General features: G+C 42.9%; 1 protein-coding gene across 4 annotated transcripts in view; it reads right to left on the bottom strand.

The window, feature by feature from the left end:
- The window catches only part of GALNT18 (polypeptide N-acetylgalactosaminyltransferase 18), a 437,718-nt gene that overhangs the window by 190,750 nt on the left and 219,328 nt on the right, over window positions 1-27,640 (bottom strand). For all 4 annotated transcript variants that reach the window (XM_053263294.1, XM_053263303.1, XM_053263281.1 and 1 more), the window contains one exon: window positions 5,178-5,370. In XM_053263294.1, coding sequence (XP_053119269.1) covers window positions 5,178-5,370 — 193 coding nt within the window. The remainder of the gene's footprint in view (window positions 1-5,177; window positions 5,371-27,640) is intronic.

Raw genomic sequence — 27,640 nt, 5'->3', positions numbered from 1 at the left:
AGAAGTGAAAAATTAATTGTGCATCTGGTCCAATGTAGATTCCCCTTAACAAACTAACGCATAGCAACATTTTCTTCAGATCAACAGTAGCTGATCTGCAATTTCCTGCACAATGCACAGGAAATTTGGGTTGCAACCCCATGTGGGCTGCAAAACTTAAAGCAGTACACATTGTTGAGCTGACTTCCCATGTCATAAAAGAAAAAGCGGCTGGCATAGTGCTTCAAGATACTGTCAGGCTTACCAAAGCTAGTGCTTCGTCAATGGCATTCTTTATTCACTGAGTATGGCACTGTGCAGGATAACAGATGGGAATGGTAGAGGCAGGACAGTAAACAGTTGATCAATGACATTTTGGAACCACAAAATGAGACTAAGAAATACAGGGAAAGAGAAAGCTGTGCCTTCTCTGCTATTTATATTTCTCTTTCTTTCACGCACTGTGTGGAAAATAAGAACTGGTTCACACAATGTGGTGCTTTTGAAACAAGTAAATTTCCCAGTGGATTTCTGCAGTCAAGCTGCTGTCATGAATAGCTCAATACAGTAAATAGCTACATCACATGGTCCAGTAAAAGAGGGAGGGGGAGGGGCTTAACATGCACAGAAGACAATACCAGTGGGTTTTCATGAGATCTCTAACAAATCGGTAAAGAATTTATTAGATACAATATTTCTGACCTATCTGACAGATATTCCAAAATCTGCCATCTTTTAATGAAGCAGCTTACAAACCACACTTGTCAACTCCTGGCGACCATAGAACCATGTGGTTTTCTTTGGTAGAATACAGGAGCGGTTTACCATTGCCATCTCCCGCGCAGTATGAGATGATGCCTTTCTGCATCTTCCTATATCGCTGCTGCCCGTTATAGGTATTTCCCATAGTCTGGGGAACATACCAGTGGGGATTCAAACCAGCAACTTCTTGCTTCATAGGCAAGTTACTTCCCTGTTATGCCATTAGGTGGCCACATAGGGAGTATCCACTATATATTCCTAGGATGTCTTCACTCTGCTAATTTTAGTGCCACACTGTGGTGACCCAGCCTCACCAGACCCTAGAGGGTTAATAGGAAGTGAACCCCTGTCTTGACTGGCAGGCTAGTGACCCCCAGGTCTCGACCAATCTGTCCACCAGGTGGGTGGGACATGAAGGCTGCTGCTGGGGTTTGGGGGATGAAGAAGAAAGTAGAGGGAGAGCGTGGAGAAGCTGGGAATCCAACATGAAGTTTGCTCTCACAGTATGACCCTGCAGATACTTGAAAGACAGGATTTCAGGAGATTTGGTTCTCATCAGGAGTTTTGGTGAGTTTTCAGGGGAAAGGAAGCCAGGGCTTTTTGGCTTCGGGAATCAAGCATAAGGAAAGGTTTGTTTAGTCAGACTTTGTGTTAGGAATTTATTTTGTTTTCCGTGTGTGCTTTGCATTTCCAAAAAGCTGTTTGTTTGCAACTGACTAACTAAGATTTCATAGTGTGCTGCCTAAGAAACACAGGAACATAGGAAACTGCCATATACTGAGTCAGACCATTGGTCTATCTAGCTCAGTATCGTCTTCACAGACTGGCAGAGGCTTCTCCAAGGTTGCAGGCAGGAATCTCTCTCAGCCCCATCTTGGAGAAGCCAGGGAGGGAACTTGAAACCTTCTGCTCTTCCCAAAGCGGCTCCATCCCCTGAGGGGAATCTCTTGCAGTGCTCACAATTCTAGTCTCCCATTCATATGCAACCAGGGTGGACCCTGCTTAGCTAAGGGGACAAGTCATGCTTGCTTCCACAAGACCAGCTCTCCTCTCCCTCGAGAAAGAAAGAAAGAACTGGGCGTTTTGAAATACTCCTGTAACCAAAAGCTGAAACATAAGCCAAACTATTTTTGTAGCAATTTAATAAACAACTTTTCTTTTCTTTTCTAAAAAGCCTCACAGAGTGTTTGATTTACTCTGGAAGGCTGGGGTGTGCCCCTAGTGCTCCAACAGGACCGCTAAAGCCAGTTACCTTGTTTTCTCACTATGGGTAGGCATACACGTGGAAGGTTTTTCTATTGGCCCAACAGAAATATAAAGAGAGAAGTCTAGGCTGTGGCACTCCAGCCTAGGCGGTCCAGTCTCTGATAAAATAATGTTTTGTGGCAGCATTTTAATCCACCGAAGGTCTAGAGTAAAAGGTTTTTAAAAGGGAAGCCCCCTCAGGTAGCTTAGCAGGAGTGGCTCAGCACTCTTTCCCCTCAAGTGACCTGGCGGTGAGTCAAAGGCTTAATTCCTTACATACACACACTATCTGCATTGGTGTAATATTTAATTTTTTTATAAGATTTTCATCTCAATAATTTATCTGTAGGACACACATACATACAGTACTATGAGATTTATTAAGAGGTTTTTGTAACTTGAAGCCTACTAAATCTGTGGTGCAATGCAACTCCAAACAAAACACACATATGCAAGGCACTACTACTTGAACAGCTTGCACCATCAATTTGGTCCTGTAAGTGTGACTCCCATTCAGCCATGGGAACTGTGCTCACAGAAACCTTTTGTATGTATGGTTTGTGATCCGGTAGTGGTTCCACACATGGACGCCTGTTACTTTTGTTCTTGCTGGATTAGGATGCACAGTACTTTACCACACTGCACCTGCAATGTCTCAGTTTTCATGGAAATATAGCCAAAACCCTGCTAGCTGGGATTTGTTTAAAATTCCCAGTTGTAATAAACTTTTCCCAGATACAATCATATACAGTCTCTCTCTTTTAAAATGTTTATTCTTAGAGCTATAAAATATTAAAGCAAATTCCTTGGGGAACATCATTTCATCAGGAAAATAAGAACAGACAGGCCTATGTTCAGTCAGAAATGTCTTGTTAACTCTAGGATATCTTTTCCTAAATTAATATACAATTTTAAAAATGAAACAGATTGCTCATAATTATTCTGTTAAATAGATTAAAACTAAAATGAAGATTTAATAGAAGCCTGCTTTAGATATCTCATCTCTTTCCTTTATATCCAATCTAAAGCCCATTTGGTAGCTCTATTCTCCTTAAAGCTCTGGCACAAACCACCAGACATAATTGTTGAATAATCTCTCATGGAGGTGCTTCACATGACACGTGTGAAGCGCCTGATGGGGTTCTGATGGGAGAGCAGGCTTAGCCTGCTCTCCCCACAGACAAGCAGCCACTTGTAGCTGGGTGGCCGGATCGGCCACCCACACAATTGCCGGTTCTGTCACGGAGCTGGCAGGGGCTGCAGGGATCGGGGTCCGCGTGGGATGTCCTGTGCAAGCACATGGGGCATCCTGGAGAGACCCCCGAGCCTGGGAGGCTGCCTGCAGCCTCACAGTTGGGGATCTACTCGTGTGTCGCCGTGCGTCGCAGCAACACACGAGCAACAAAATGAGGTTAACGGAGCACTCACTTGATGGGAGTGCATGTTAACCTCATTTAAGGGGAGGGTGTTTTAGGCGGGCTAGCCACCTTGAGAACACTGGGCTCATCTGCAAGGCCGGTAGTTCTCACAATCCACAGAAAGTGGGCTAAGCTCCCTTAACCCGCTTTCCGTGGCTCATGGGAATAGCCTCATTGTATGTTATATTCTGTTCTTGTATCCAGTCTAACGAGGCTCAGTTCAAGCTTTCACTGGGACCTAAGACAACATACTGAGATGTCATCTTTCACTCCACCATCCATTCCCATCTCTTTTCCCAGCTATGGCTCTCAAAGCACACCAATCCCTCCACACAGATCCAACCTCCGCTCACCTATGCCAATTACCCCCATCCACCCTAATCCAACCCTCTGCCATTTAATTCATTCAATCTGATCACCTGTCAGCCAATTCTCCCCACCCACGCATTCTCATTCCTTCATTTGCCCCAATCCAACACTCCCTAAAAGCCAATTCTCCCAACATCAATTGAATGTCCTGCCACCCAAATACTCAAAGACACCCATCTTCTAATGGGCTCCTCCTCTCTATTCCTTCTGCAGTTGTTTGTCCTGCTCTCTGTGTCTTTTGAAAAGGCAGGGGGCAAGACATGTACTGGAAGGAAATGTGTGGAGGACCACACTGTTCCTTCTGCTCCTCTTCCTATCTCCTGCCTTGAAGAGAGTGGAAGAGTGGCTGCATGAGAGAGAGAACAGTGCAGTAGCAGCAACAACATGGCACTTCCATTGCTGTCAGTGCCAGCAGCTTGAGGTAGTTGCCCACTTGTTCACTAATGGGGCAGTCAGCAAGGCAGGTGGCCAGAGACAGCAGGCTGATGGAGGTGGCTAATCTGCCACCTCTTCTAATCTGTCACTTGAAGCATCATTCTGCTTTGAACTCTGGCTGACAACCCACCAAGGATGGTTGCTCTACAAAACCATCAATTTCAATGTATGATGTTCCACCCTTGCAAGATTAATCTTCAATGGGCTGAATGCTTGAGTGATTTATGATCAAACTGTAACAACAAAGATAAGCCAATGTTTTTATTTCCCTTTATAAGACAACATATTTTCAGGAAGCTTCAGAGGGAAGGGAAAATTGGGTACGCATCAGTGCAGCATTCATCTGAATGTCAGCTGCCTGACTATTATATGTCTTAATTCATAAGGACTTACAAACGGCAGAGGGCATGTTATTTTAGTTCTACAGGCTTCCTACAATACTGACATTGACTGTTCTTGTTTGGTAGAAAAGACAGCATTAAGTCTTCCTGCAGATTTCAAAGTAGCAAACATGTCCAAACAGTTCTTTAAACTTTAATGTTATTGCAGATAAACTAGCAGCTGTTGCTAGGGTTTACAGCTACATTTATTCCCATTTGGCGTGCCCTTAAAACAAAGTTATACACAATGTTGGTCTTATTATGTGACATTTCATCCATTCCATTATGGAAAACAACTGAGGCCAGAACTCCGAAGACCATGGGCATTATCAAGCTAAAGTTTACCACTTTTCAGTCCATATTTTTCAGTTAAAGATATTTAAATGCATGATTAACTCTTCAATGGAAATCATTAGGTCTTAAAAATGCTTCATTTTGGCTGGACCATGTGAATTATGACACCCAAATCTATTTCTCCCTAACAGCATCACCTCCCAAATTTAATATACTTAATGTTTCTTAAAAGCACTGAAACGTCTACAAATATTCCTAAGACAACACTTGGAGTCCACTGGAAGATACATCTTACCCATTAGGCCTGAAGTCAGGTAATGCTCTATCCCACGGAAGCTGATCACTCAGGTAAGCATTGTAGCCGTAATACTGGAACTGCTTAAGGGCAATACGCTTGTTCTCAGGAGTCAGATCCTGGCCCCAGTGAGCAAAGAGGGATGAATCCGTGAAAGCTTCCACTGGATTTTCTTCGAGTTTTAATGGGGCTTCTGTTAAAAAGAAAATTATAAATTAGATATTTTATTTATACAAGAACATAAGGACAGGTTCACTCAATCCTACTTTAACATCTCACACCTGCTGTATTATCAGCCCCCAGGGAGAGTGCCAGGGCATGAAATATGAAAGGAAACAGTCATGAACTAACAAGTCATGACACTTTTCCGTTCTCTGAAAATAGGAGCATCGGAAACTGCCATATACTGAGTCAGACCACTGGTCTATCTAGCTCAGTATTGTCTTCACAGACTGGTAGCGGCTTCTCCAAGGCTGCAGGCAGGAATCTCTCTCAGCCCTCTCTTGGAGATGCCAGGGAAAGAACTTGGAGCCTAGATGCCCTTCCCAGAGCGGCTCCATCCCCTGAGGGGAATATCTTATGGTGCTCACACTTCTAGTCTTCCATTCATATGCAACCAGGGTGGACCCTGCTTAGCTAAGGGGACAAGTCATGCTTGCTACCACAAGACCAGCTCTCCTCTCAAGCAGCTGCAGCTGATGTAAACTCCAGTGACGCTTCTGTCCCATTCATTCCTTCTGTGCCTGAACCTGTAAGAATGAGAAGCCACAACCCTTTTGAGGCCAAAGTCCCCACCCCTGAGTAGACAAACTGATGGAAACTACAGATGAACTTTAAAAAAAAAAGAAAAAAAAAAGCAACAACCCTACAGATGGACTTCTAAAAAAAAAAAGAATCTCAATGGGTAGTGGGGCTCTTAACAAAGAAAGTACTCTTTTAAATACCCTGGGCCTTAGCTGTTTAGGGTTTTATAGGTTATAACCAGGACTTTGTATTTTGCCCAGAAGCATACTGGTATCCAGTGTGGAACTTTTAATACAGGAGTAATGTGTTCTCTTCGAGATGAGCCAAAGACCAGCCTGGCTGGCCCATGTGGCACCAACTGCAGTTCCAGAGTAAGTACAAAGGCAGCCCCCGCATAGTGTAAACTGCAGTAATCAAGTCTGGGACTACAGCAATGGCCATAGATAGAGCTGACATATCAGCTTCAGCTGATATGTAGGGGAGCTGAAGGGGAACAACAGTAGGAGAGAGTGCATGCCCTCACCTCTTGTCTGTGAGCTTCCCCAGAAGCATCTAGTGGGCCACTGTGTGAGACAGGATGCTGGACCAGATAGGTATTGGGCCTGATCCAGCAAGGCTGTTCTTAAGCACTTCTGGCCACTACCACAACATGAGAAATGTTTGGATTCAGAAGCACTCCCAGACTGTATACCTGTTCCTTCTGTGGGGGTGTAACCGCATCCAAGATAGGGAAATCAAAGTTGTCTCCTGAGTTCTGACCCCACACAAAAAGTACCTCCATCTTATTTGGATTCAGTCTCAGTCTGTTATCCCTCATCCAGCCCATCACTGCCTCCAGGCAGGCATTTAGGGAGATTATGCTTCTGCCTGATGATGCTGTCATGGAGAAATAGATTTGGGTGTCATCAGCATACTGATAACACCCTGCACCAAATGTCCTGATGACTTCTCCCAATGGTTTCATGTAGATGTTAAAAAAAACATTGGAGACAGTATGGAACCCTGAGGGATGCCATATAAAAGTTCACATTTTGAAGAACAACAGCTTCCAAGGGACACCCTCTGGAATCTGCCTGAGAGGCAGCAGCAGAATCTACAAGGCAAGCAGTGCCTCCTATTCCCAACTCTTTCAGACAGTCCAGAAGGATACTATGATCAATAGTATCGAAAGCCACTGAGAGATTCAAAAGGTGCAGCTGAGTCACATTCCCTATATTGTGTAGTCTGTATCCCATATATCAAGCACTTTTATGCTGGAATCGTTCTAAGGGCATTTATAAACTGTTAAAGTGCTGTCATTATCAGCCTTAAAACCAATACTGGGGGTAGAATAAAGCTTTGTTGTTGCTAAGGGAGTTACTAGCACACCAGATTATAATAACAGATATTTACTGCAGTTTTACATTATTAATAATCCTACAACAACACATACTATAAATCAGTAGCCACCTGAAGCCCCTAGGACCATCCTTTATATTTAAACTATCTAGCAATCAGAGGATGACAGCCCAATCCCATTAGAATCCAACCAATGACACTGTCTTTCTAAAATGAAATTAAAGTAAAAAGGTAAAGTGTGCCATCAAGTCGATTTCGACTCCTGGTGACCATATGGAGAAATTTGGTAGAATACAGGAGGGGTTTACCATTGCAATCTCCCGTGCAGTATGAGATGATACCTTTCAGCACCTTCCTATATCGCTGCTGCCCAATAGAGCCATTTCATACAAGAGGGAATTTGAACTGGCAACCTTCTGCTTGATAGTCAGAATTCTATTTTCAAGCCATCCCCTAGTTACATTTGCTGTTCAATGCCTCTCTCCCAATAACTTTAATCAAAATGCAAAAATGGAGGCATTATTTTTAAGTTGCATTGACTGAAGTCAGTGAGGCCATTTTTAGGATGTGGGTTTAATGGTAATCAGATTTAATGAGTAGTTCCCTTTAGAAATCCTGAAGAACATCTTTCTTGAGCCAGCAGACAAGAAAACATAACAAAGTATCACCCCTCAGACTGATAGCCTGTCTATCAAATCAAAACAAAATTTTGGGCAAAATGGAAGAATGTTGCATATCACCCAGCAAGAAGCACTGAAAGGGACAAAGGAAGGATACTATTTTACAAGTGCACTGAGTATGTGAGAACAGAATCACACATCAGACTTCTAATAATAAAGTGATTTTCTATTTACGATTCGCTGGAAAACCCCACGGCAGAAAAACATAGATGGGAGAAATAACTGAGAACTTTGGTTACTGGTCCATCGGGACTTAAGATTGTTCAGGCCTCTGATGAGATAATACCAGCCCAATTAATTAATTAATTACTCACACAGAGCTATGCTGCAAAGTGAAACTCCACTCACACAGCCTGTCTCATTGAGAAGATGCTATACAACTAAGTTTTAGCAGTTGAAATTCCCATTTCCCTTCAAAATCTCTCTAGCATGTAAAATGCAGAAAGACTGGGTTCTTATTTTTCCATAGCTGACCAGAAACCCACAGCATCTAATTTTTATACCATTTTCATCTATCACGTGATTTCAAATACAGCACAACTATAAACACACACATTTGACAGACTCCAAAAATAGGCACCCAGTGGGCACTGTCATTTAAGATAATTTGTCTTAAAGAATACAATGCATTCTTTTTCCCATACTAACAGCGTACTGCTATGTGGCTTGCTTCTATTTAAAGAAAACACCATGTGTGCCTTGGCCCCATGTGTATGAGCTACAAAAATGGTTAATGTATTCAGAAAACAAAGAGGTTTTTCAAATGCAAAAGCTGCTAGACAGTTGTCAGGTCATGGATAATCAATGAGATGTTATTCAGATGCAACACTTTACTGTGACTTGACAATTCACAAGTTGAGCCCTTCCTCATAATTTATTGCAGGAACTTCCAAGAGCTTGAATAGTATGTGACATAATATAATATAATATAATATAATATAATATAATATAATATAATATAATATAATATAATAAATTCGGTTTTCTACAGGTAGCCCATCTGGATGTAAATTGTGAAAATATGTAGAGAAAAAATATATTGATGCTGGTAATATCTCAGTTTTATCATAATTAGCAATGATACGGTTTTTGTTTTTAAATTTCCCCATCCCCAACATTTTCATCTAAAACCATCTCTGTACAAAGTTATTTCTTCACCAAGGAAGCAAAACACCAAAAATTTGGGCAGATGGATCTATGTGTAGGCACTAGCTGATTGTGCCAGGACAGCTGAAGTACTACCAAATGGCAACTGGCCAGAGTAATTCTGCTCTGCCCCACTGACATGTTCTCCCGTGGTTTGGGGGGAGGGAAGCAGTGAACACGTGTTCCCATGTTTGATATGGAAACTACCTTGGTTCTAGGAGGCAGATGTGGGCAATGTAACCTGGTTGCTTCTCCTGGATCTCTAAGCTGCTTTTGATACCACCAGTGGTGGTTTCCTTCCAGACTGCGAGTTAGAAAAACTGCTTTGCAGTCGTTCTGCTCCTACCTGCTTTTCAGATCTCAAAAAACTACTACGCCTTCTTCCATGAGTTCTAGCCTGTGGGATAACTACAAAGTTTGATCCCGTCTACTGTGCTTTCCAACATCTATATGGAACTCCTAGGTGAAGTTGCCAGCAAATTTGGTCCTGGGATGTTATAAGTGTAGGCATACCTCATTATTCACAGGGGTTCCATTCTATGGGAACTGGGGGGCGAGGTTCTTTTGGAGGAAGTCCAAAAAACAGTGAAAAACAGCAAAATTAAATGAAATAAATTGCTGTACCATGCTTCACAGGTATCCATCTGTCCCACACTGCTCCCTAAAATCATCAGTTTGGCCATTTTGTAGCAAAAATCATGTAAAAAACAACAGACGAGCCACAAAAGGGCTCCTTTACACAAAATGGCAGTTTGAAATGACCTTGGTCACCTAGTAACTGTGGCCACCTTTCTGGCCACCTAGAAACCGTGGATATTAACCTTTTGTATACCTGCTTGTTTGTTTGTTTATCAATCACACTTATATACCACCCCAAACCCATGTCTCTGGGTGGTTCACAATGATATAAAACAGTTAGAAACACATATAAAACACATAAAAACAAATAAAAACTAACAAATTGTGACTAATCAGTCACAAAATTAAAACCTATAAATTATCCAGAGGCTGAAAAAGCCTGAGTAAAAAGATGGGTTTTTAAATATATTTTTAAAAATTGTCAGAGATGGGGAGGATTGTGTCTCAATAGGGAGCACATTCCATAGTCCTGGGGCAGCAACCGAGAAGGCCCGTCTATGTGTGGCCTCCAAACGAACTGGCGGCAACTGGAGACGGACCTCCACAGACGACCGCAATGGATGGTGGGGCTCATAATGAAGGAGATATTCTCTCAAATACTCAGGGCCCAAGCCATTTAGAGCTTTATAACTATAGTTATAGTGTTATAACTAGCACTTTGTATTTTGCCTGGAAACCTATAGGCAGCCAGTGTAACTCCATCAGCAGAGGTGTAATGTGGTCTCTCCGAGATGACCCAGAGACCAATCTGGCTGCCACATTCTGAACCAACTGAAGTTTATGGACTATGTACAAAGGCAGCCCACATAGAGCGCATTACAGAAGTCAAGTCTGTACCATATGTACCACAGTTTTGAGGTCACTTAACATATTGGGCGCCTTCACTTTTGTCTGGATGAGAAATAATTTTTCGCACAGGTCTTCCACCTGCGCTGTTCAGTCTCAGCAGTCTTACTCCTCAAATACTAGTTCTCTGTTTGAAGTTTGCACCACAGTTTTCTGTTAGCTGCTTCCCCCCGCCCGACCACTTATTCTCTGATTCAAAGGATATCTGCAACAATTAAATTACAATCACCAGAAACAGACGCAGTTGGCATATCAACCAAAGTTGATAGAAAGCACCTCTGCCTTAACCTGAGAAACCAGGGAGAAATATGCTGAGGTATGGTAGCTATTTGTAGACCGCAGATACAGCAAACCGCAAATAGTAGAACCACGTATAGCGAAGTCCACCTGTTTGCTGATGACACATGTACTCAGCTCTGTTTAACCTTTTCAACAAAACCAGGTGATGTGGTATAAATCTTAAACAGATGTCTAAGATAAATGAAGAATGCAATGAGGGTGAACGAACAGCAACTTTATTCAGACAAAGTGCCGATTTTAAAGTGGGAAGTCCAATTGATCTAGGACAGTATTCTTCATTGTAAGGCGTGGGGGTCTCTGGTGGCCCCCATCAATTCTAAGTGTAACTCCCTAACTAATTGTTTATTGAGCTTGTGTGAAGTTTTGGTCAAAGCTGAATACTCTGCACAGTTCTCCTCACACCATGCAGAGACTACCATTCCCACCATGCAGTGCTACACTTTGCCCAGCATTGGGAACTTCTTTAAAGGCAACAGAGACCTCTTGAGACCTTGCACCATCTTGGAAGATGTGCACAGAGTGCTGGGAAGTGTAGCCCTTCTCAGTGTTCTGAAGAGAGGGCTATCTCTCTCTCTGAAAGGGCCCTCCCAGCACTGAGAAAAATGTAGTACTGTGCGGAGGTTAGCACATTGGGAAATAACTCTCACATGGAAGGGGTTTGGGGGTCAAAGTGGCCCCCACTTAAAAAATAATGAAGGTCACTGATCTAGGAGGAGATGGTTCTGTAATGGATGGGGTTGTTCCCCTTGCAGGATGAAGTCTAGGAGGCTATTCTCATGATGGGGGGAAACCGGGCTAAGGGAGCCCAGACCAGTTTCCCCCCATCGTGAGATCCACCGGGCTTAAGGGTGAGTCTAGTGGTTCCACAGTGGCTAGCCCGCCAAAGTAGCCCTCCTCTAAAATGAGGTTAGAGGAGTGAGTGCTCCGCTAACCCCATTTCCAAGATCGTGATACACTGCAGAGACTCATGAGTAGACTGCTGAACAGGAGACTACAACAAGCCCCCCGGCCTCAGGGGTCTCCCCAGAATGCCCCATGCACTTGCGCAGGGCATCCTGGTACTTCCAGGGGCCAGATGGCCTCCAATCCCCACCGCCTCTACCAGCTCCATGACAGAGCCTGTAATTGTGTGGGTGCCCAATCCGGCCACCCAGGGCTGAGTGCCTGCTGAGTGCCTGCTCGTGGACTAAGCCCACTCTCCCCAAAGCACCCGGTTAGGCTCTACACACAAATCATGTGTGGAGCCTCTAGGGGTACTTCTTTTGGAGCCCCAAATAGCTATTATGGCCATTGGAGCAGAGCTATGAACCCATGGGCTCCTGCCTCCATGGCCACCTCGCTCGCTTCCCCAGCCCCACTGGCTAGCCAATCCTGGGGCTGGGGAGGCTGAAGCAAGAGAGAAGAGGCACCCCCCACTCGCCCGGAAGGAAGCAACAGAAGCGCTGAAGGCTCCACGAGCACTGAATGCTCCAGAAGCACTTCATGGAGCATACCACCACTGGGGCTGGGGGTGGGGTTAGCACCACTGCTGCTGGGGCAGGGAAGAGGCTGCGGCCCATATGAGAACGGGCTGCTTATGCCCTCCCTACGCCACAGATGGTCAGGAGTGCATTTTACCAAGTTGTTCACAGGCCAACCAGCCACTGGCCAGGTTCATAGTTTTCTGTATCAGAAACAAGATTGCAAAAGCTTTGAGCCTGCACTCTTCGCCAGGCTCTGACGCAAAGCTGTGATGCAGCTAACTTTGTTTGTTAAACCATACAGTAGCTTCACATGTTGTCCATAGCCAGGAGCTGTGGTTTAACTTTGGTTTACAAATAAAGGATATGAAACTATAATTTAATCATAAAAGTAAACCATATCTAATTATAAATGTAAACCATGGCTTCTGGTTTCAGATGCTACACAGAGGTATGGCTTAACAAAATAGAGATTCCAGGGTTTGCACAGTGAGGGATGTAGGAGAAATGAATGAATGAATGACTGAATGAATGGCCGCCTTGCAGCTTATTTGAGACCCAACACATTTAATGGGATTTAGGACCCAACAAACCATAGTTCACGGTAGACTTAATCTGTCCACTGACTGTGGCACATGCCCTGATAATCTCTATGCTGGATTACTGTAATGTACTCTACAGTGTTGAAGACTTTTCAAAAAGTTGAACCAGTCCAAAAATTGGCAGCATGCTTAATAGGGACCATCTCCTTCAGGATAATCCTCTGCACACACTAGGGGAGCCTTGCTCTGAATTCTACCTTTACATGATGTCAGATCAGTGAGAACAAGGATCAGGGCCTTCTCAGCAGTGGCATCCACTTCCTCTCAGGAAAGTAATCAGGCCAGCTGTGTTGCAGAAAATTTATAAAAATAGGGAAGGTTGCTTTATTCCAGGAAGCCTTTGAGGGGCTGTGATGCATTATTAATTGCTATATTGTCTGCTGCTTTCTGGGACTTTTTTTTTTTGTCACTGTTTATGATGGCAAAGCAGTTTTCAGATTTTTATTTCACCATTTTGCTTTAGGATGATGAATTTTTAATTTGTCTTATTTATAACAGGTTTGGGTTTTTGAAACAAGCTCTAAGCCATTCAAGCTCTTAGGAAGCATGTAGTGAGGTATAAGTTCTAAAATAAATCAAATGAAATAATCTTCCCTGCTGCAGAGCTGAAAAACAATACACAACAGAACTTAAAAGCTGCCTCATACACACACACACACACACACACACACAAACACACACACTCATTTGTTAACTCTTTAGCCTGGCTCAAATAAGCTCCTTGTACTTCGCAACAGGGATGTGCATGTGCTGGTTCAACGCCTCCTCTGGGAAGTGCCGAACTGGCATTCAAACTGGCTCAGCGAGGCAGGGAGTGGTTCTCTTAAAAAGCAGGGATGGAGCTCCTTACCTGCTCATCCCTGCCCCACCACATTTCTGCCAGTGGCTCCCACTCTCTACAAGGCTGTGTGACTGCAGCACTGTTCCCTACAGCCTCCATGCAGTGCCTATATATCTCACTCCATGCAGCCTATATATCTCACTCCATGCAGTCTCCATGCAGTGCCTATATATCACACTCCTATATATAGTATCTACCACCCAGGATCTATAGGAGCTCCTTACCTACTTTTTAAAGGGAACCACTCCCAGGGAGAAGAGGAAGGGCATTTGTGTATCAGCCATGCCACCGTGCCAGTGCTTAGGCTGGGCTTAGATCTTTGTGCCAATGCAAGAAATCAAATCATCTCATGTCTACACAAGACCTGTATACCCAACCCTTATACCCGTAGCTGTGGCAGTTGGCACAGCAGGTCATAAGAGCAGCCTAGTAGGTCTTCTCGCTTACATGCCACTGCACAAAAATAACTATAACATCAGCATAAATTTAGGATTACCTCACAAGCCAGCCATTATTTCTGTTTGCCACCTACTCCCTCTCTTCCCCCAAGTCTTTTTCTGGCACACAGGTAGTGAGAGGGTTTAGGAAAGAAGTGGGTCTTCTCTCATTTGCACTGGGATATGAAGAGGCTAAGAAACAGTGGGAGCCCTTTCCTACTGCTTAAGTGTGAACCCTGCTGTTATTTCAAATACAAAAATGGCATTGGAAATGAGACCTACAGGGAGGATATATGTCTGGTACTGGGTGTCCTGCTTACCAGAGGGCCAGGGACACTCTTCACAGGTGAGCTGGCAAGTCAGGTTTGTGGGTGCCTGAACATAGCATACCAACCACTACTAAAAATATTTATATACCATTTTTCAACCATTCCCAAAGTGATTTATGTCAAACAAAATAAATAGCATAGTCTCACCAAAGCTACTATACAACAGGTATGATGCCTAATCAGATCTGTAACTTGTTGCAGTTAGCTGTAGACTCACAATATGGGGCTTTAAAACACACACACACACACACACACAACACACACACTGGATGAATAGAATGAATAGCTAGCTAAGCAACCACAACACATTCTTCAATATAGATGCACTTGCAAACTATGTCTCTTTATTAATGCAATTCTACACAATGTCCTGTGTAAAAGATTTTTCTGTAGAATCTTTTGATTATCTCTGCTGTCTCCAGAGACACACAGTGCCACAAGCAACTCCTACACTATCACCCATAAGCCCAAAAGGCAGTTTGAGCTGGCAAGATAAAAATATATATGAGGAAAACAGCTTATGTAATGACACTCACCACCACCCGGGATCATAACTCCTGACTTATGTCAAGAAGCTTGTCCTTTTATCTTTATTTTTAACATAAATTGAGAAGATTAAGCTGTTGGTTTCCTCTGCAATGCCCTTCCTTCTCCTCCCCCACCCTCCAACTCTGACAAGAGACTAATAAAGGACTGGTCGCTTGTGCTATCTTTCAGTCTCTCTAAATATGTAGCACTTCTTAATCTCTCAAGACACTTTGCTACTGCTTAAATCCTGGGATCAGCTCCATTTCACTTTAGGGATGAAAGTCATTCTAAGCCCTTATTCCACGGCTTTTTAAAAAGGAAAATTCAGAAGTGCACAATGGCTTGTGAGCATAATTTGTGCATGTAGTGTGTGCCACAAAAACACACACCTGAATTTTCCTTGTCAGTGCACACATACTTTGTTGCATTGGGTCAAATTTCATGACATGTAGAAGCCTAAACAAATTGGGGGGGGGGGATCCTCAGAACTGGGAATTTGACAGTAGTATTGCAGAAGAATGTTGTATTTATTGCTGAAGACTCTGTGGAGAGTAGCAATGGAGCCTGCAGGAAAACCTTGTCCATGGAACAGGCATATTTTATCAGGGTCTGCATTCTAGAGGAGCCTGAACTACTCACTTCACTTATCTCATTATCAGTAACTTTTTACATCATCTATATAATACAATTTTATATGACCTGAATTGCTCTTCAACACAAATGCTCTTTCTACACATTTGGGAGGGAGTGGCAGGTGCATAACAATGATAGGGCAAGGGGAGACAGTTGTCTGGGGGCCCCACTGCCTGGAGGAGCACCCCAGAGGCACCTCATGTGACTCCCCATTGCCCCCTGCCCAGCCCCATAGCCTCTCAGCCACTTGCCCTCTTCGCCGTCTCTCCTGCTTGTTCTGCTGGCCGCAATCGAAGCAGCAGGCAAGCTGCAAAGAGCTCCTTTTCTCCCGCCTCTCAGCTGATCGGTGGGTGGGCGGGGCTTCCACGGAGGCCTCCGTGTAGGCCGCAGTGAAACCTGAACTCGAGTAGGGCCTAAGCAAGCCAGGAAGGAGGAGGCAGCCAGAGTGCTCTCTGCAGCAGAAGACCCCTTGCTGCCCTGCTTAACTCAGACCAGCATTTGCCAGGTAGAGTGTGAACTCCTTTTTGTGGTTACCTTTCCCGCCCCCCCCCCATATAGGGATCTGCTTGTCATAGGGCTTGGATAAGGGGGGGGGAGGGACCGAGAAGTCTCTTAATATTTATTTTGAAACAGCTTGGAAAATTTGCTGACTTAAAAAAAACTATCTAAAAAGTCCTATAAGTGGCTTGTTTCATGGCAGAAAATTGCAAAAACTTCTGGAACAGTATTTTATTAATTTTATTCATTCATTCATTCATTTATAAATGCACTTATGTTCAAGTTGTTTTGCAACCCAGAAGGTCTGAGTGAGAACTGTGAAGCATGTGTGGTGCTTTTATTTTATTTTTCTTGTGTGTGAACTGCTCCCCAATAACTTGCAGGGACTTCAGGGTAAATCTGGCCAACATATGAATGCAGCACCTCCATTCTAGAGGAGATGTGTCTTAAAGGGCTTTAAAAGCCTCCTGTGAAAAACCTCCTGCAATCAAACTTGACTGAATTTGTTCAGAATTCTGAGAAAAGAAACCCAGGTTCACCCTGCATGGTTGAAAGTCTCCTTTGCTAATCTGCAGCGAGGGGCCCATTTTAGTAATTCATCTTTCTAGTGTGTTCTAGGCATTAAAAGTAATACAAATGTATAGTACTCACTGTATATCACTATATATTGTGACGTGTGTGTGTGTGTGTATTCAGTGAAATGTATTTGCAGGCAGCATACTTATTTTGGAATATCAGACTTAAATCCTTGGGGGCCTGGGGTGTGCGGAGGCCCTGGACTTTGGGGGGGGGGCATTTTAAAATCTTGTCTCTGGGCCCACTCCAACCATGCTACGCCCCTGGGGAGTGGAACTGTACGTTTTGTGTTTGGTGGCACGTTAAAAAAACCTGACTGGATAAACCCATTTATATATCATATTTATATACCGCCTGATATATGTATCTCTAGGTGGTGCACATGATTCAATAAAACAAAAATAAACAAAAAACAGAGTAAAAACAATTTCGAAGGGAAAGGTTGTGCCGTCAAGTCGGTGTCGCCTCCTGGTGATCAAAGAGCCATGTGGTTTTCTAGGTAGACTCCAGAAGTGATTTACCATTGCCTTCTCCTATGCAGTATGAGATGATGCCTTTCAGCACCTTCCTATATCACTGCTGCCTGATATAGGAGTTTCCCATATTCTGGGAAACAAACCAGCCTGAGAAAACAGGTGTGTCTTGAGGGTCTTCCTAATCAGAGATGAAGATGCTGGGCATCTCCACAGTAGACTCTGAAGTAACTGTGGGATCCAGTTAGGCCCAAATATGAGAGATTTTGTCCACAAAAAAAGTAATTGAAAACATCACAACGGGTGACATAAGAACATAAGAACAGCCCTGCTGGATCAGGCCCATGGCCCATCTAGTCCAGCATCCTGGTTCACACAGTGGCCCACCAGATGCTGCTGGAAGCCACAGACAGGAGTTGAAGGCATGCCCTCTCCCCTGCTGTTACTCCCCTGCTACCGGTATTCAGAGGGATCCTGACTCTGAGACTGGAGGTGGCCTATAGCCCTCCAACTAGTAGCCGATGATAGACATCTCCTCCATGAAGTTATCCAAACCCCTCTTAAAGCCATCCAGGTTGTTGGCTGCCACCACATATTGTGGCAGAGAATTCCATAAGCTGATTATGCATTCTTTGAAAAATTACTTCCGTTTGTTGGTCCTAAATTTCCTGGCAATCAATTTCATGGGATGACCCCTGGTTCTAGTGTTATGAGAGAGGGAGAAAAATTTATCTCTATCCACTTTCTCCATACCATGCATGGTTTTATAGACCTCTATCATGTCTCCCCACAGTCATCTTTTTTTCTAAACTAAAAAGCCCCAAGTGTTGTAGTCTTGCCTCATAAGGAAGGTGCTCTAGGACCCCAATCATCTTGGTTGCCCTCTTCTGCACCTTTTCCAGTTCTACAATGCCCTTCTTTAGATATGGTGACTAGAATAGTATGTATTACTCCAAGTGTGGCCACACCATCTTTTTGTATAAGGGCATTATAATATTAGCAATTTTATTTTCAATCCTCTTTCTAATGATCCCTAGCATGGAATTGGCCTTTTTCACAGCTGCCGCACATTGAGTCAACATTTTCAATGAGCTGTCCACCATGACTCCAAGATCCTTCTCCTGGTCAGTCACCAACAGCTCAGATCCTATCAACGTATACCTGAATTTGGGTTTTTTCGTCACAACGTGCATCACTTTACACTTGCCAACATGGAACCACATTTGCCATTTTGTCGCCTACTCATACAGTTTGGAAAGATCCTTTTGGCGCTCCTCACAATCTGTTTTAGATTTCACTACCCTAAAGAGTTGGGTATCATCAGCAAATTTGACCACTTCACTGTTTACTCCAACTTCTAGATCATTTAGGAATAAATTAAAAAGCACCAGTCCAAGTACAGATCCCTGGGGAACCCCACTTTTTAGTTCCCTCCAGATGGTTCCAAGTTCAAATTCAAAGGGGAGGGGGCACATGCTAGGCCCTTCACAAACCTAGACAACTCCACTGGATGTAAATTTGTGGAAGCAATGTGGGCAGAAAAGAACTGCTTCTTTGCCCACACTGCCAAAGCATAGATCTTCAAATGTGCTCTGTATTGTGATCTGTTGGATTCGTGCTGAGCCTTCCACCACTTGCACGCATCATCTACCCCACCGCTTCAGATCCCATAGTTCTTCCATATATCTCAGGGCTAATTCTGAAGCAGGTCAGAAAGCACGCTTAGTAGTGATTGTGTCTACTGCCCTAGTGAGTTCATTATTCCATGTTAGTACACCAGAGCATTGTCAGAATTACTAGCAGAGCCAGCTCTAAACCCTTGCAAGGTTTCTTGGACTCCTATTGGATCCAAGAAGCCTCTAGGTTTGTGGAACATACTCCCCCTGGATATGACAGGCTAAAAAAATGGGTCTTTAAGGCTCTCCTGAAGGCCTCCAAGTCTAAATCCATTACATGCATCTTCAGCTTTTATGCAGAAATAGGAGTGACATTAAAGAGAAGCAAGTTTACAGCTTTTTTTGGTCTATACAAGTGAATATTTGTTTTACAAAGATAAAATTGAACTCTGAATAATACAGACCATCAAGGACTGTCCACTGCTTACCAAAGTAAGTTGTAAGTTATTTGACCAATATTCAAAATACTTGAGGAGGCCTACATTTTCTTTTTTCCAGGCTCTGTCTCCAAGTTAATGGGATCTGGGTTCTTTTGGGTATGATATTAAGCTTTGTGACACAAGCACTGACTTACCGCTATTGACCCTAATTAAGAATTCACATGAAAGAGGGATTGGAGCTCAGTCCTTTGACTTGTTCACAGCAACTGTTCTTATGCTAATTTCATCTCTCTCTCTCTCTGTCTCACATAGAGACTGTAGACATTGTGCACTGAGCACATCTGTAATGCTTACAGAACTCACATAGATGTGAACTTTTAATGAAGGACTGATATACTGTCTTTACTTCTTAATCACCATTGCTATCAATCATCTACTGCTCACAAACAACAGCCAAGGTTCTAAACCTGTGTTCAGGACTGTACCTGGTGTTCATATAAATGAACAACATTAATTACCTTGCCTCTCTAGGTTTTTAATGTATAGCAAACCCTTGCTCCCCTAATAACATTGTTTGCCACCCTTTTGCTCCTCCAGACTAGTTGTTCTAGAGATACCCCTGAATTCTAGACCAAAAGACATTAGTTAAAAGCTTCCTTCCCTGAAGAGGAAGTGTGGGGTGTGGGGCCCAAGGCAAATCAGCCAGTACGGGGGCCCCTTCCAGTTAATTCTAATATGGGTTAAAAGAGCGGGGCCCGGGGCAGTCGCCCTGCTTGCCATGCCCTAAGGACAGCCCTGCCTGAGCAGTCTGCTAAACATGCAACATCATGGGGAAAGGACTGTCAGGTTCTAGATTAGTTCCACCCAGCCAGACTGGTTATTGGATCCTCCTGCAACAGGCTTCATGTTAGGCCTAGGATTCTGCATGAGTAACTACTGCCTTGACTCCTCAGTCTTGACTCTTGGTTTGATTCCCTCACTCTAGCTTCTGACTTGACTTCTCATTCCTGATTCTTAGCGGGTCTCTTTCAGCTTCTGACTCTGAACTCTCCTATGGTGTGCTGCCATGGCCCAGCCCTGACAAGTGGACATAATATACTACAGAGGTTCATCAAGAGTAGAAACATTAGCGTATGCCTATTAATTTCATATATCTATATACAGATAGATAGATATATGGTTCTCATTTCCCCCTTTTCCCGCTCTTTCTATCAGTATGACAGCTCACAGCTCAACAAAGTACTTGAGAATTTGCATAAGTTTAAAGATAAAATTAGTCAACAGAATTAACCTCCTGAATGCTTCAAATTAGGCATGTGTTTAAACAGCTTGCTAAATTACAAACTCCAGGGGCGGGGCAGATACACAAATCCAGGTATTCATGCATATCGATTGCCACTGTGTCTGTCTGTAGAGGAAAATAGCTTAAGCTGACAGGATGATAACTGCCTGCCAACCATGAGTGTCATGCTTGCTCCATTCAGTTTCACTGAGCATAGTCTCCAATTGACACCAAAAGAGTCAGAACCCAAAGTCTGAGTCACAGGTACTCTGATTTGCAAAAATCAAACAACAAATTTTCCCTCTGACAGTGCTATGTACTATGGCTGATATTTACCAGATAACATCTAAGGTAAAGTGTGCTGTCAAGTCGATTCCAACTCGTGGTGCCCACAGAGCCCTGTGGTTTTCTTTGGTAGAATACAGGAGGGGTTTACTGTTGCCTCCTCCCACTCAGTATGAGATGATGCCTTTGCAGCATCTTCCTATATCGCTGCTTTCTGATATAGTATCAGCAGGGATTTGAACCGGCAACCTTCTGCTTGTTAATCAAGCATTTCCCCACTGCGCCACTTAAGGTGACTTACATCTAACAAATCCCAAAAGATTGTATATCAGTCAAATATGGGAATATTGGGAAAAATCTATATCCATTAGTTGAAGCAGCGAGAAAACCAGTAGTGTAATGCAGGGATGGGCATTAGGTAGCTCAGGAGCTATTGGTAACTCCTAGGACCATCTGAAGGGTTATGGATGTACTTCTTTCTCCCTTCTTCACAGCTAATACTACAAATTGGCTTAGGACTGGGTTACATAGGGAAGCGCCTTCTTCTGCATGATCCCCATTGCACATTGCGATCATCCAGAGATGACCCTCTCCATGTGCCGCTGGCCCGTCTGGTGGTGGCTCAGGAGTAGGCCTTCTCTGTAGTCGCCCCTAGGCTGTGGAATGCACTCCCTATTGGCATTTGTGGCTTAACATCTTTGCCAGCCTTCAAAAGAGCCCTTAAGACACATTGCTTTTCCAGCCAGGATTTTGGTAACCTCTGAATGTTTTAAAATTTTAAATTGTTTTTGTTTTATTTTGTTTTTCTTGTGTTTATTTTTTGAACCACCTAGAGCCTTTGGAGTCAGGTGGTATATTAATTAATTAATTAATTAATTAATCTGGTTGGCTGGCTGAGTGGAGGCATGGCCATGCCATTTTTACACACACACACTCTCTCTCTCTCTCTCTCTCTCTCTGCCTGAATGAATGAACATTTGGTATGCTGAAAGACAGATTAAGGCAGCCTGCACATGCAGTGCAGCAATTTCCACCGTTCTCCCCACCCCTGGAAGTGCTCCCTGAAACCAGGAAATGGATTTGTAAAGGTCCCAGAGCCCTCAGGGACCCACTTCCAGGTAGCAGAGAGCTCTTTTGGCCAGGCAGCCCTCAGTGACATATTTCTCGCCACAAAAATAGCTTGCTTTTGCAGGGAGGGGAGATGAGTGAAAATCGCTTCCTGATGTTCCCACATTTTGCTCTGCCCATCAGTCCTGTAGGGCAACTACTCTGAAGTTCCCTGCCTCAACACAGCTCTGATCCCATCAAAGGATCAATGCCTATCATGTTAGCCATTGTCTATTAGTAGACTCTAATTTTGATTAACAAATCATTAGTGTCTTTAGTATATAAGAGCTTCTGTGCCAAGTGATATAAACTTTTACACACACACACACACACACACACACACACACACACACACACAACTCTCTTTTGCCAGCCTTCTAATCTATGCAGATTCATTGCAAAAGCTGAAATAAAAATAACCACAATCCATTAAGTGAAGGGATACAACAGTTATTGTATCCCTGCACTTAACTTAGGAAACAGTCAAAAGCAGAATAACTGATAAAACCTTTGTATTAAACAGAATATCATGTTATAGGATGCAATATATGTTTTAAGTATATTGTAGAATGTGAGCACCCCAGATGCAACAATCTGTTCAAGGGGCGGATTGGGGGACAGAAAGACAGGGGTGGGGTGGGGGTATATGATTTAGAAACCACAAGTCGGCACTCACAACAAAAAACTTCAAACAACCAGTTGCTACACATTTTAATTATGTTGGCCAAAACCCAATTGGAAATATTTCCTATGAAGAAACGATTTCCGTTTTTTAAAAAACCAAAACATTTAATCCCAGGATTATAGAAGAAAGAGAACTTTTGGATCTATAGATTTTAAGATCCTAACCCCATGGCCTCAGTCTTGAAGATAATACTGTCTGTGCATTTTAATTCTCCTGCATTCTTTCCTTCTGCTGAGAATACCACCACCCCTCAGCATTTTTTAAACTATCACCCTAGCTTGCAGTGTTCATTTAAAGCACAACTGAGAAAGCCAAAAGCCAAAACATCTTAGTGAGAAAAATTGTGACCCCATTTCTGATGGCAGCTTCATAAACACATTTACCGTGTTGAAGGTTTAGCAGTCATGAGTGTGTGTGTGTGTGTGTGTGTGTGTGTGTGTGTGTGTGTGTAAATGGTGCTAAACGCAGAGCTGCTTTTGGATGGTGTGTTGTGCATTTGAGTTCTTATTGGGGATTATCATGCATACCAAAACCCACAGACCTTTTCCAGTAGTCTCTGAAACAGAGCTACAGTATAATCTCACACAATTTTGCATGTCCAACAAAAATCATGCAGCAACTTACTCCAGCTGTTTATGAGTCCTGAACTATATTAATTTCCTCACCTTCTGTAAAAAGGCTGCAATGTACAGCTCTGGGGACAACATTAGGGTGACTCGTTGCTTGGAGGCATCAATAAAGTTCCCCAAAACCAGCAGAGACAGACAGATCGCAAATGTCTTGTTTGTCTGTCTATTCCAAGGACAAGGAGGTCTGATAGCTAAATGCAGGCAAGACCACAATGTGGCTATATTTGATGCTTCAACAACATTAATGTAGATATACACATCTCAAACTTTTCTTTCATTAAGAACATGAGGAAAGTAAAGAGCACCATCATAGCACCATAACATGCAGAATCATGTCCCATGGAGGGCAAATGGAATGATGGCAACATTTCATCACATTTAAATCTTTTAACCTCAGTTTCACTATTTTGGAAAACACAGTTTTATTCTTTAAAAATAGGTTGTCTATTCTCAAATTTGCAAACTCAAGTTGCAAAATTGTCAGTTGTGAGATTTGAATTTTACTTCAATATTTTAAGTTTTCTATGCTGCCTCTCCATCACCACTAATGTCCAAGTCATTGTACAGCAATTAAGAAAATATTTTCTAAGCAGTCCTGTTCTTTTTGGATTTATATCCATACAAACTTCCTAGGATGGTGAATACACATCTTCATAAGCAGCCCTCCTGGATCAGGCCAATAGTTCATGTACACCAGTACTCTGTTCCAGGTACCAGACATGTGCCTCCAGGAAGCCCACAAGCAAGGCACAAAGGCAACAGCCCTGCCCAATATCGTCCTGAATATACCTATTCAGAGGTATACTTATTTTAACATAGAGAAGCAGATGTATTACTTGATAAGATGTTTTCCTTAATAAAAAATCTACCTGAAAATTACTACCTGCAAGGTACCTAGTTGAAATATCTGACAAAAGACTTCAGAAAGAGTCAACAGCTTCATCCTCTTGGATGAGCCTTTCTAGTTCACTATTAAGTTTGCTTTAAAATAAGGCCAAATGCTAGTAGATGTGTCAATGAAAATCCCCTTCAGAAAGTGCATTATTTCAGAAGGTTAATTTGAACTTTCCTAGCTATCAGCGCTATAGTACTAATGCTCTTTTGGTAGCTCCAATTTTCCATGACTAATTTGTAGTTCTTTAGTAAACTAGACCCAAGGTGGTTGTCTTGGAATGTGAGTTGGAATCTTCAAGTCAGCAGATGGGCTGGGATTCCATTCTCAATTTTCTGCACAGTGCCCAGGTAATGCACTCCAGGTGATGAGGGGATTTCTGTCTGCTTTTAGTAAGGATAGCACAGATGTGTCAATAATTTTTAGGCATACAGTTTTTTCCTTTAAAAACAGATAGATCCTAAAAGCCCCCTAACATAAAGTTAAAGATCACCGATTTTACTTATGGGTAGCCAGTAATTAATTAATTCCATGAATAAAATTCCATGAATAAAATTCCACTGTTCTTCTGCGGGTTCTCAGAAGCCTCTGTGTTTATACTTGAGACCACAGGCTTGTGGATTCTCACTTTTAACATTCTCAGGAGCCTTATGGGATCGTGAGCTCTCCATTTGTTGGCACATGGGGACTAGTCACTTAGCAGGCAATTGGACAGTTACCCCCAGATTTAACAGCTACCAAAGCCAAATTGAAAGGGAACTAGCCTCACGCCTTCTCTATGCTGGGATGCCTAAGTAGACTCCTGAGTTAACTCACAAAAGTTAGCTTTTCATTCAAGGTCTCTCTCTCTCTCTGCACAAAGATTGACCCCCTTCTGGGTTAACCTCCCCTCCACAGATGCCTCAAATGAGTAAAAACCAATTGCCTTAGCAGGGAAGTCAGATAAGGCTCTGCAATGCAACTCCTTTCCTATCAGAAGAAAGCTAAGTGGGTGTTAGAAACTCAGAGGTGTACTCATTAAAATACTGAGGCGGTTCCCACAATCAGTGGGACCCACCAAGATGGGGTTTACGAGGAGAGCGGGCTGATTAGTCTAGTAGGCTCACTGATTAGTCTAGTAGGTTCTTCCAACCTAAGAGATACTGTGTTTGCATGTTCATTCACTCTATTTACATAACACTTGACCATTCAAAGGTAAAAGGTAAAGCATGCCATCAAGTCGATTTCAACTCCTGGCGCCCACAGAGCCCTGTGGTTGTCTTTGGTAGAACACAGGAGGGGTTTACCACTGCCTCCTCCAGCGCAGTATGAGATGATGCCTTTCATCATCTTCCTATATCGCAACAGCACAGCAGACAATGGAACCTTTTTGAGATTCCCCGTAACTACCCTATTCAAGAAAGAAGAGCAACTGGAATGTTGTCTCAGGACACATTTTGCCCTATAATTGCCCCTGGTTCTGTGAGCCATTGTGCTCCATTTGGATCCCAGTGTGTGTCATTTGGTTCTTATACCTCGGAGTCACCCGCAATGTGGGTACCAGATCTGCCTGCCATTTCACTCGACAGTGTTTTGCTTTGCGTGCCAATAACACTTCCAGCCTCCAGATCGGCCACCGTGCCTGGCCTGGTCTGCCCAGCCAGCATTGCTGCTACCAGAAGTTGGCTTATCGAGAACAGACCTTTTGGATCTACCTTTGCTGCCTAACCCCCTTGGTTCTCCACTACCGCCTACTGCTTCTCATTCCATCCCTGAGTAAAGAGGTCCTTCAATTGTACCAAAGCCACATGGGTGCAATTGCCACTAAAGGAAGGACGATGTTGTATGATAATTACTGCACCCCTCTGGATCTCTCTATCCCTGCTCTCCTCTTAAATTCAAAAACCTATTTCTCTCAAACCTCCTTTCTTGAATCAGCCTGGAAGTTATTCTAATTTGGACACTAAGCTAAATTTCCTCTTTGCAGTTATCTGGTTAATCTTGTAACATATTTTTAGTAGTAATATTGCTTTAATCAACTTTCTAATTCCGTTGTACCCCTACCCTACAATAAAACCTTGTTTGTTTTTGAACGTCAACCTCTCTCTCAGTTAATTTTCCTGTCATCAAAGCTTTGCACAAAAATTAATCTGACATGGAACTGCTCCACCCCAGCTCGCTAATTCTCCATACAAAGCCAAACACAATTTTCGGGTGTTCACCAATTACCCCGGGGCAGTTCCATTAACAACACTCCCACTGTGCTGTTGAGAAAGCTGCTGTTTTCTGAAGTCACAACTGCATACCACAGCAGTAAGATAAAGGGCTTAGGATCATGATACCCCAAGGACTGCCCCCCCTTTTCAGTCTACCTTTTCTCTAAGGTCATCTTGTGACGCCTGCCCCTTTACTAGACGAGGTACAGTAGGTGGGGACATGGGAACGACCCTTTTCTATTTGGGCAGCCAGACTTGGTCCAGGTGGTTTGCTTGTCCTCAAACATCTAAAGAAGATGCATCATCAGAACATGCTCCTTTCCCATCAAATCCTTCCTTTAACATGCTGTGTATATTCTATTCAGTCTTAGCTCTTTTAATTTTCAGCTGCTGCTATTGGGATTCTATAAATGTTTGTATTATTTTAGTAATGCAAAAATGTTACCATTTCATTACTATTCTTATTTGTTACAGTATGTAAGCCTCTTTGGGCACTTTCATTTTGAAGGTGGAAATTAGGTACTCTAACAAAACAAAGTATCCTATGGTGACTCAGTGACAAACTGTTTGCTAAGATATTATTCAGACACAGCTGTAATTCTGAACACTCTTCACCCACAGAACTGGACACAGAGTGTGGTAGAAAGGAAACATTTATATTTATCTCTGGGGGGAAATGAAGATTCCAGAGAGGAGTCCAAGGAGAGAGGAAAGGCTTTTCTGATTAAAAAATATTTTTTTGAACAAACAGCTCCAGCTAAAGTACACATTTTAATTCAGCCTCTACATTTTGGGCTTTGTCAATATACAACTCCAGGTGCTATGATCATAAAGTAATAAGGAAATAGCTATCTGGTTTATTCAAGGAGTTTCACACATAATTTAGAAAAACTATGGTACATTGAATAAAGTTCAAAACCTCACAAGCCTATGGGTTCTGTTTCTTAACATATGGAATAAAATATTGCACCCTTAGTAATTTTTCTCTGTAATTTTTCTTATTTGCTTTAACTGCACAGTGCATCAGTTTTCTCCATGTATATTAAATTGGCTAAATTGGTCCATCATGTTGATGTGTTCTTTATTATGTCTCCATAATAAGAACCAGTATTTCACTTTGAATATTCATCATATGAAAACAATCTCCTTAAATACTACAACTGCCCTTTCTAAAATGACTGCAATAATGCCTTGAAATAAAGTGGCAAGTAAAGAACTGAGTGTGAATGCACAGAAGAATGGCCAGTAATGAGAGCTTGGAA

The sequence above is a fragment of the Hemicordylus capensis genome, chromosome 1, assembly GCF_027244095.1.
Source record: "Hemicordylus capensis ecotype Gifberg chromosome 1, rHemCap1.1.pri, whole genome shotgun sequence".
Taxonomy (NCBI): domain Eukaryota; kingdom Metazoa; phylum Chordata; class Lepidosauria; order Squamata; family Cordylidae; genus Hemicordylus; species Hemicordylus capensis.
The sequence above is the reverse complement of the archived record's forward strand: the minus strand, read 5'-3'. Positions and strand labels throughout refer to the sequence as shown.